We start from the raw sequence: 11,435 nt of genomic DNA, 5'->3' as shown, positions 1-11,435 counted from the left end.
TTTTGTTCTCTCTTAGGTTTTGTCTGTTTAATGGACAGTGTGAACATGCTCCTTACACACCGTTTCTTTGAGCTGGGCATTACCTTTATATAATTTCCTATTGCTGGGTGTCCAAAGTTGGGCCCCAGTTCTGCTTGGCCCTTATTCACATTGAGGTAAATTTTGGCATATGGCAAGATTTTAATAATAGAGGTTAGGACCATCCCAATTAGCTACACCTTGTGGCTGGTGGGATGGCTTTTAAGCTTTTTTTTCAGATCCAAAACAATGTTTACCAAGTACCCTATGTTACTTATATGCACTATTGCTTTTTACTGACTTAGAGCAGGGTATATGTTCATTTTTGTTATATTTTTGGTTGTGTCTGTTTAATGGCCAGTGTGAACATGCACCTACAATTTGCATGTGTCCCAATATATATTTATATTTTATCTCTGGCATAATGAGCTGACAGGCAACATGTGAAACCTGTCTATGAAAAAGATAAAACTACATGAGAGACCATGACAATTTGTTTCCCTGCAGCTACAGCGTGCTCTCCTCCCTCTGACATATAATGGCATTGTTTCAATTACTTTGATAAAACACAGTTATTAAAAACATCCCAATCAGTTGATTTTAAGTCACTTTATTCAGTGTGATCTTTGAAATGTTCAGAAGAGAAATCTCCTGAAAATTAAAATAGGACTTAAAAAATGAACAGCAGTGGATGAACACTTATTAGTCACAGATACTGTGACTTTGTGAAGAACGGTAAGTCCAAGGTAATCAGTCACTTTCTACATCAATAGGGTTGTAATCTAAATCCTCTTCGTCATCTAGTTCTAAATCATCCAATTCTTGGAATAGAGATTCATCCACTTCAACGCTGTTACCAGCTGCAAGGCAAAGAGGAAACAGTTATTCATTTACAATAGGTAACAACTTGTTGCTACAACCTTCCTCTAATCTAAGCATGCTCTAAGACACCAATGGACACGTCTTTACACATGGGTTATTCAAAATATCTAAATGCAGTAAAATAGCACAAAAAGAAAAACAAAATAAAAAAAACAAAAATGATTCCTTAGTCTATTTTACAGCGTTTATTGTGCTTTAAAAAAAAAAAAAAAAACACTACCTGGCAGTAGGATTATCCAGGTCAGAACAATTATGGAGGTTCCAAACTTTATGAAAAATAATTTGTAAAAAAAAATAATAAATAAATACAAATTTGCTTGTTGTGCTATTCTTTGAGACCAATTAGGTTTTCATTTTTTGGGTGATAGAAGAGTTTTTTTTTGGTAAGAATGCTGATGTTTTTATTTATACTATTTTGCATGCATATGACATTTCTTTTCTTCTTGTATTTTTATGCAGTGATCGAGAAAACAACTGCTCTGAAATGCTCAAGAGAAGGTTTCTGAAAGAAAATACCTGGCCACAATCGTGCATCCAGACTCTGATTTATACTGCCTATCATTTGGACAGCATGAATCAGCCGACACGTCTCCTTTAATTAAAAACACATATACATTAATATATATATATATATATATATATATATATATATATATATATATATATATATATATATATATATATATATAGCATTAACCCTTAATGACCAGAGATATTCTTCCCAGAGACATCACTTTTTTTATTTTTTGGTTAATCTGGCCACGTGAGGACTTGTTTTTTGCGGGATGAATTGTACTTTTGAACGACATCATTGGTTTTAAACATATCATATACTGGAAAACGGGAAAATAAGTTATTCCAAGTGTGGTGAAATTGCAAAAAAAAGTGCAATCTCATAGTTTTTTTTTTTTACCATGTTTACTAAATTATAGGTAAGTTTTCGCATTATAATTCTCCAGGTCATTATAAATTCATAGACACCAAACATGTCTAGGTTTTTTTTTATTTAAGTGGCAAAAAGAATTCCAAAGTTAAAAAAAATTGAGCCATTTTCCGTTACCTGTAGTGTCTCCACTTTTCCTGATCTCGGGTCTGGTGAAAGCTTATTTTTTGCGAGCCGAGCTTATGTTTTTAAGGATACCATTTTGGTGCAGATACGATCTTTTGATCGCTCGCTATTGCATTTTAATGCAATGTTGTGGTGACCAAAAAAGTAATTCTGGCATTTTTAATTTTTCTCGTTACGCTGTTTAACGAACGTGTTAATTCTTCTTTTACATTGATAGATCTGGCAACTCTGACCTGGGCGATACCAAATGTGTGTATATTTGATTTTTTGGTTTTATTTTGCATGGGGCGAATGGGGAAGGGGGGGGGGGTGATTTGAACTTTTATATATTTTTAAAAACATTTCTTTTCTTTTTTAACTTTTGGCATGCTTCAACAGTCTCCATGGGAGACTAGAAGCTGCCATAATCCGAAAGGTTCTGCTACATACAGGCGATGATCAGATTGCCTGTATGTAGCAGAAATGCTCACTTGCTATTAGCGCCGACCATCGGGCGCCGCTCATAGCAATCTGGCTATGACAACCATAGAGGTCTGCTGGAGACCTCTGGCTGTCATGCCAACTCGGTGACTCGCATTAACCTGACGGGGGTCGCCGATGGGCGGGATTCCGGCGTGCTTGCCAGAAGCGCAAGTTAAATGCCTTTGTCAGAATGACCGCGGCATTTAACTAGTTAACAGCCACGAGTGGATCGTGATTCAACCCGTGGCTGTTGCGGGCACATATCAGCTTTCATGTGCCCTGAAAGGTGCCTCATCACCGAAGCCCGCACCAAACAGGGGGAGTCCGATAGCGGCATACTATTACGCCCAATGTCGGAAAGGGTTAAGGACGCAGCGATACCACATATGTTTCTCTTTGTTACTTTATTTTTGATGGGGTTGGGAGAGAGGAAGGCCATTAATTTTTTTTCTATATTTTTTAAAAAAAAATTTCTTCATTTATTTTAATTTTTAGCCCCCCTCAGGGATCTTGAACCTGCAATTGTCTGATCGTGGATATTATACTGTGATACTATAATATAGGAGTATATGGTATAAATCATGGTCTAGTGTTCACATGAGTGCAGTCATGGCAGGCACGATAACCTTCATTCGCATCCTGGTTGAAATGGAATCCTATCGACACTTCACACGAGAGTGCGATGGGCGCACTAATGGCATGGCACACATCCCCGTGGTTCCCACACTTTAAATGACGCAGTCAGAGATTGTCAATGAGGCTTAAGGGATCAACAGTGCTTTGAGAAGCAGATAACAGCTGCATCATAGAAAAAGACCTGACATTGGACAAACCCATACATCCAATATTAGGAAGGGATTAAAGAGGTTGTCCGATCTCAGAAGAAAAGTCTGTGGTCACTATGCAATGCTCACACTATCATGATTCCCCTGTATTTCCCAAGTTAGCGGGCGGTAACGTGAAACACGTATACAACTTGCATACTTGTGGTCATGTAATGACTAGACTACAGCAAGTAACCGCAATTATGGAAATTGTATTCATGCACACACGACCACTCATCTGCACGGGAAATAGTGGTAAGGACTCACATTTCAGCAATCTGCAATCAGAGTGACTACAGACATTTATTTTTAAAGTGGTCAACCCCTTTAAGTTCATATATTTTACTATGCCATTAAACACAGATTTCCATATTACCAAGCTGTCTACAGTGCTAGCACTACATTCATGTAAAGGTTTGATATAAAAGAAGTATTATACATATATACATCAAGCTAATTGGTAACATTCATAACTTGCCTTCTTCCAGAAATTTGATGTCGGAGGTGTCCAGGTTATGGTCTCTCTCAAATAGCTGCTTTCCTGCACAACACAAAACACATTAAAAAAAAAACTTTGGTTAGAAATAAATAGTTCATGAGAAGAACATAGGAGCAGTAACCTACAAATCATTGAAAATGCAGTTACATACAAAAAGTCAATTCCCCCACACATGGACATGTGACTGTACTTTCCAATATTACTAAAAATATTGCCAGACATCCCAACGTCTAGCACTGCAGTGATAATCCCATAAGACTTGCCTTATTTTAAACCATGATGGATTAAAAGTTATAAAATAATAAATCAGGAGCCCATGAACTGGCCTACATGTTTAGCCAGGTATTGCTTTACTCATGGCCTAAAATTATTATCTGTCCATCTCTGCAGCCTTTAAGGCCAAGTTCAAATGACCGTATTTTTGATCCGAGTGCTGTTCATGAAAAGACATATCAAGACCAATATTACCGTATATACTCGAGTATAAGCCAAGATTTTCAGCTCATTTTTTTAGGCTGAAAGTGCCCCTCTTGGCTTATACTCATCAAGTCATTGTCCCAGGGGGTCGGCGGGGGAGCGGCAGGAGTGGCGACTGTCTCATCATACTCACCCTCCCTGGCACAGTCTCTGCACGTACCTGCTTCTCACATGGTCTCGGCGCCGTCAGCTCTTCCTGTGTTGAGCGATCACATGGTTCCGCTCATTAAAGTAATTCATATGGATGCGCCTCCACTCCCATAGGCGTGGAGTGCATATTCATTACTTTAATGAGCGGTACCATGTGACCACTGAACACAGGAAGAGCTGCCGAAGCCAAGACCATCTGAGATTCAGGGACGTGCAGAGACCGCTCTAGGAGGGGGTGAGTAATGTCATATTCACCTGCCCCCTTCCACCGCTGGGCTCTGTCTTCCGCATCCTCTGGCTGCGACGTTCAGGTCAGAGGCATGTGTGCCTTCTGCCTGAACAGTCACTGAAGAGACCCAGAAGACACAGCGGCGCGGCGGTGGAACGGGGAAAGGTGAATATCGCAAGTGCCGGGGGCCAGAGCCAGCGGTGACACCGGCACCTGGCCACCATAGCGCGCTGGTGTCCCCGCCTCCTCAGGACACCGGCACCTGGCTCCAAGCAACGAGAGATGTCTTTTTTTTTTTTTTTTTTTTAAACTGCAGCAGCAGCATATGGGGCATATTATTCTATGGAGCATCTTATGGGGCCATCAACATTTATGGAACATTATATGGGGCATATTATTCTATGGATAGATTGTGAAAGTTTTAGATATCAATCAATCAAGGTAATGTCTCTATCGATTGGGAACTCTAACAAAAAAGCACCAAGAAAAAAAAAAAGTTATTCTTTTACTGGTTACTACTTTTTTTTCCCTCTAAGAGAGGGTCTATATTTATAGACTTCATTTATACTTATGCTTGATTCCTTGGATTTAATTACTGTATATACTCGCGTATAAGCTGAGATTTTCAGCCCATTTTTTGGGGCTGAAAGTCCCCCTCTCTGCTTATACTCGAGTCATACCCAGGGGTCGGAAGGGGAGGGGGAGCGGGGGCTGTCTAATTATACTCACCTGCTCCTGGCGCGGTTCCTGCAGGTCCCTGGCTCCCTAGCTTCTTCCTGAACTGAGCGGTCACATGGTACCGCTCATTACAGTAATGAATATGCGGCTCCACCTCCCATAGACGTGGAGCCGCATATTCATTACTGTAATGAGCGGTAACGGTGACAGCTCAGTATAGGAAGAAGCTGCAGCGCCGGGGCAGCAGGGCCTGCACCGCGCCAGGAGCAGGTGAGTATAACGGGGAGGGGAGCGCTGCGCGATATTCACCTGCTCCTCGTTCCGGCGCCGCTCCGTCTTCAGCGTCTTCTGCAGTGACGCTAAGGTCAGAGGGCGCGATGACTTGCTTAGTGCGCGCCCTCTGCCTGAACGTCAGTGCAGAAGACGCTGAAGACGGAGCGGTGCCGGAATGAAGTCAGGTGAATATTGAAAGTGCCGGGGGCCTGAGCAACGGAGAGGTGAGTATGTGATTTTTTTTTTTTATTGCAGCAACAGCAAATGGGGCAAGTGTTTGTATGGAGCATCTTATGGGGCCATAACGTTTGTGCAGCATTATATGGGGCAAATGTCTGTATGGAGTATCTTATGGGGCCATAACGTTTGTGCAGCACTATAAGGGGCAAATATCTTTATGGGACATCTTATGGGGCCATAATTAACGTTTGTGGAGAATTACGGTATATGGGGCAAGTATCTGTATGGAGCTTCTTATGGGGCCATAATCTGTTTGTGCAGCACTATATGGGGCAAATATCTTTATGGAGCATCTTATGGGGCCATAATCAACATTTGTGCAGCATTATATTGGGCAAATGTGTCTATGGAGCATCTTATGGGGCCATTATTAATCTTTATGCAGGATTATATGGGGCGTATTTTGTATGGAGCATCTTATGGGGCCCATCATAAACTTTATGGAGCATTATATGGGGCTCCTGATTCAATATGGATACTCCAAAACACAACCTACTGATGTCTCAATTCCTTTTACTTTTATTGGTATCTATTTTTACCGGTAGCTGCTGCATTTCCCACCCTAGGCTTATACTCGAGTAATTAAGTTTTCCCATTTTTGTGGCAAAATTAGGGGGGGGGGGGTCGGCTTATACTCGGGTCAGCTTATACTCAAGTATATACGGTACATATTCTGTACTTGTTAAAATCACGCAAGACAGATGAATATAGAAACTACAGCTAAAACTTAGCGTATTAATGAAAGCAGAATACAAGTGTTTCAAAGAACCCGGTAACCTTAACCAGACCTTTACTAGGTTTCCAAATGGGTCCAGTAACCCCACCTGCTTAAAACATTAAGTAACATCAAACCCAATATTGTTGACACTGTCCACTGAAGGAAAATTTCATCAGCCCCACCTCAGGCCAAGATCTGGACCGTAAGAAACCCTTCTATGATCAATGATCACCTAACTGTTCAAAATCTACCCAACATTATGTGTAGCTTGAGCATCACAGAATGCCAAAAGGGGTTGAAAAAACAGAATATTTAGGATTTTATTACAACAATAAATATGGGTCCAGTTCATCCTTACATGTTCGGACTGCATCAAGGCGTAGAGCAATCACAAAAAAGGAGAAAATCCAGTTCAACAAACTTGTGAACGAACTTCTTTGCTTATTCACCAAACGTGCTCAGTGGAGGATAAAACAAAATCAGGGATGTAAGATACATCATATGCAATATCAATGCTTTTAAGGTGACTGTGCAGTCTTAAAAGGGAATCTGTCACCTCATATTTTGTATATAAACTGCGGCCACCGCCATCAGGGGCTTATCTACAGCATTCTGTAATGCTGTAGGTAAGCCTCCCGATGTATCCTGAAAGATAAGAAAAACAAGTTAGATTATACTCACCCAGGGGCAGACCCAGTCCAATGGGCGTCGCGGTCTGGCGCCTCCCATCTTCATACGATGACGTCCTCTTCTTTGCTTCCTGCCGCGGCTCCTGCGCAGGTATACTTTATCTGCCCTTATCTGACCGGACCGTATCGGGACCGCCCCTGGGTGAGTATAATCTAACTTGCTTTTCTTATCTTTCGGTATACATTGCGGGGCTTATCTACAGCATTACAGAATGCTGTAGATAAGCCCCTGATGGCGGTGGCCGCAGTTTATATACAAAATAAGAGGTGACAGATTCACTTTAATCATGAAAGAAAGTCTGTTCACAACTTTGTTGAGCTGGAGTTTCTCCTGTATTGTGACTTTATTATAATCCAACTTTAACAATCTTTTCATTCCTTGGTGTGTCCTTTAGGCTGGTTTCACATTTGCGGTTGTATCCGCAGCGTATCGTCCACACCGCAAACGCAGCGTTTTTTATCCGCATTAGCTTACGAATGACGGCAAAAAACGCAGTGTTTGTATGCATTTTTACATGCGTTTGCGCTTTTTGTGAGCATGCGTTTGATATTTAAGGAGGACGTGTCTCAAAGGGAGTGTCTAAATCAGTTCCTGGATATGCGCAGTCCAAAGTACGCAAGCGCATCGAACGCATGCGTACGCAAAGACATGTGTACGCATGCGTTCCCATAGACAGTAATCCAATCTTTTTAACGCACTCATCCGCATGCACATGCCTGCGCATATTTGATGGGAATTTGCCGCCTCAAAAATTCCAACATTGTGCGTTCTCTGCACCTTGCCAAAGACTACGAAAAAACGCATGCGTAAGCAAACGAGGGCGAACGCAAGCACCTGCTTCTAAAATGTTAAAGATAGGAAATCAAGACGCATGCAGATGTATGCGTCAGAAACGCTGAGGACACAACCGCAAATGTGAAACCAGCCTTAGGATGTAACGTTAGGCCAAAACGAACAAATGAAGTTCGAGATTTCCATGTAAGAATTTCTTGTTATCGCATCTTAGCCAAGTACTAAAAGCTGATACAACTAAAACAGGCAAAAATGAGGGATGAGCTACTCAATATAAAGAAGAGCCACAATCACACATTAATTTAGGAATGGTAGATTTTATCCTATTCTCTATAATGGCATCAATTCATTGTAGACGCAGATGCATCGTCAAATTTCCGCCGCCATTCGCATGCGAACGTTTGCAGAAGGAGTGCGTCAAAACAAAGCATTACAGTCTATGGGAACGCATAGGAATGCAAGGACATGCGATTGCACAAGGGTCTATATACAGAAATCCCATGAATGTCAATGAAATTCTCCTTGAAAAATTTTCTCATAACAAAACGCATGCGCATAAACAACGCAAACGCATGCAAAAACGCGTGAAAATGTTGCTTTTTTAATCAGTCATGCGTAACTTGATGCGGATAAAAAAATGCAGCGTTATCATGCGTTTGCGTACGAAACGCTGCAGACTCAACTGCAAATGTGAACCTAGCCTTAGATAGTCTTAAACCAAGGTGTTAGAACCACATCCCCTTAACCAAGTACCTTATGGATGTATCCTAATGTTCTTGAATAATAATCAAAATGGTCTTTACGTAGTGTGAAGGCATTTGTTTTGACTAGCGAAGATGTTCCTCCTTCACCACATTAGTATGACAGGTAAGGGGACATTTTAACTCATCCATTGGTTCTTCCCTTTATAGATTTGTTGCATTTTTATCATTCCAAAAGTGAAATGACTGAATATTTAACCATCTCACCACTTAGTTGAATTTACCAGTTTTATGACTTCAATATGGAAATACTTATTTGACTGAAAATTAAGCCAGTTGAGCCATTCTACGTGTCCATTTTCCAACTTCAACCAAGAGGATACACTGGTTTTGGAATACTTTCACCAGATCTGGTACAACAATGTCTATCGTGCAACTCCAATTAGGATAGACTATGATATTGATGGTTTATCAGCCCCATACTGGCAAAGTGCGGCCCAAATTGGCATAATTAAGTTAATCCTACCAGTCCATACCAGGAGGGTAGACTGGGGCAGTATGTTTAATCACTTAGCGTCCACAAGGCCAGCGCTTGACTTCAACTACGAGCCTTAACTGGACTTAGTGGTTTAATTCAGCCTAGCACAGCCATGTGCATCTTGCATCTCCAGCTAGGAGGGCAAACTTAAATGTAGCTGTTTAGATACTTAAATGCATTTTCCATCTAAAAAATGGGAAAAGTTTGGAATTATAGACTGTTCTTCACTGATAACGAGGCCTAAATTAGACTGGATTATAAACTTTCAGTCATTTAAAACCCTATACAATCTTCCTGATGAAGAATTCTATAATTTTCTAGAGTTAAGATATATTAGAAATAAATTCTCTTTACCTTTGACCCTTTCAAGAGAAACTGTTACTCTTTTAGAGAATGCTATGAATAACTCAATCTGGAATATTAAGACTATCTATTCAGTTTTTAACTCTGATGTCTCTTTTGAAAAACTGAGGGGCAGCGATGCCTGTCAAATACTCACTTGCTCCAGGCGCGGTCCACGCATGTCCCACGGTGTTCGGGCGCGGCAGCTTCTTCCCTTGTTCAGCGGTCACTCGTACCGCTCATTAAAGTTATGAATATGGACTCCACTCCCATAGGGGTGGAGCCGCATATTCATTACTGTAATGAGCGGTACCATGTGAGCGCTCACTACAGGAAGAAGCTGCCACTCCCGGAGACATGGGACATGCAAGGACCACGTCAGGAGCGCCGGGAGCAGGTGAGTATTTCATATTCACCTTTCCGCGTTCCACTGCCGCCTCGTCTTCCACGTCCTCTGCAGTGATGGTTCAGGTCGAGGGCGCGATGACGCATTAGTGTGTGCGCCGCCCTCTGCCTGAACAGTCAGTGCGGAGACGGGACACTGAGGAGCAGCGGGCAGCGACGAGAGGAGAGTATGTCATTTTTTTTTTTAGTGCAGCAGCATTACATGTGGCACAATGCTATATGGAGCGTCTATGGGGCCATAAAGAACTGCATGGAGCATTATATGGGGCATATATGGGGCCATAACTGCATGGATCATTATATGGGGCATTTATAGGGCCATAACTACATGGAGCATTATATGGAGCATCTATGGGGACATAACTGCATGGAGCATTATAGGGGGCATATTTGTATATGGAACATCTTATGGGACCATAATGAACTCTATGGAGCATTATATGGGGCCTATTTTGTATGGAGCATCTTATGGGGCCATAATGAACAGTATGGAGCATTATATGGGTCTCATGATTCAATATGGACATTCAAAAACACTTAACATAGTGATGTCTCAATTCATTTTACTTTTATTGGTACCTATTTTTATTTCTTACATTTACCGGTAGCTGCTGCATTTTCCACCCTAGGCTATATATTCGTTGCAAAATTAGGGGGGGGGGGTCGGCTTATACTCGAGTATACATGGTAAATAATTTTTTCCTAGATAAATGGGAAAAAGCGGTGGAACTAGCGTACAAAGTTTCTATTAACGCAAATGATATTTTAACATTTTATCTAGGTGGTTCTACAATCATGCTAGATTTAAAAACGCATTAACCAGATCAATCCGATTTATGCTAGAGGAATTGTGGTCTAAGATGTAATCCTTCTTCACATATTCTGGGAATGTCCCAAATTTTCAATACTTAGGAAAGATGTGTCTTTACTATTGACTAAAATAAATAAGTCTCCTGTCAAAATTTGTTCCCAATTGGCTCTCCTTTTTCTGGCAGGTGATGACCTCCCTAAAAAAAAAAAAAATTAGACAAGTTTCTTTACATACTCTTTCTGTCATAAAAACTTGCATTGCCCCAAAGTGAAAAATCGATAGATATTCCCTCTATTTCTGACATATCTGATATTATATTCTCTCATAACTCCTTTGAAATGTCCTTGGCTTTAACTCTAGAACGCGTACCTGGGGCCTCGCAGGCCTGCTAGGTTACTTGTTTTCTATTATCTGTAAAACTACATTAGTTAGAATTTTGAAACTAATTTTGTTAGTAATTTCCAGTTGTTCATATATTTTTATGTTATAGGCATCTCGTATAGCAACGCTTTTTTTGTGACTACCCCAGATTCACGTACCTGGGGCCTTTGAGGCCTGCTTTGGTTTACATGTACTCCTCAGTCTTTTTGTCTGTACTGTTGTTGGGGAAGAACTTATGACTCAGTCTTTATGACTA

The 11,435-nt window shown here is 41.0% G+C and overlaps 1 protein-coding gene across 1 annotated transcript in view; it reads right to left on the bottom strand.

The window, feature by feature from the left end:
* Positions 1–612: 612 nt before the first annotated feature.
* The window catches only part of RWDD1 (RWD domain containing 1), a 57,865-nt gene continuing 47,042 nt past the window's right edge, over positions 613–11,435 (bottom strand). Inside the window, exons 6-7 of the mRNA XM_069726180.1 lie at positions 3,734–3,796; positions 613–878 (exon numbers count right to left, since the gene is read on the bottom strand). Coding sequence (XP_069582281.1) covers positions 769–878; positions 3,734–3,796 — 173 coding nt within the window. The 3' untranslated portion in view covers positions 613–768. The remainder of the gene's footprint in view (positions 879–3,733; positions 3,797–11,435) is intronic.

Source organism: Ranitomeya imitator, chromosome 5 (genome assembly GCF_032444005.1).
Source record: "Ranitomeya imitator isolate aRanImi1 chromosome 5, aRanImi1.pri, whole genome shotgun sequence".
In the NCBI taxonomy this organism is placed as follows: Eukaryota; Metazoa; Chordata; class Amphibia; order Anura; family Dendrobatidae; genus Ranitomeya; species Ranitomeya imitator.
Note: the sequence above shows the minus strand (reverse complement) of the source record. Positions and strands in the feature narration are given on the sequence as shown.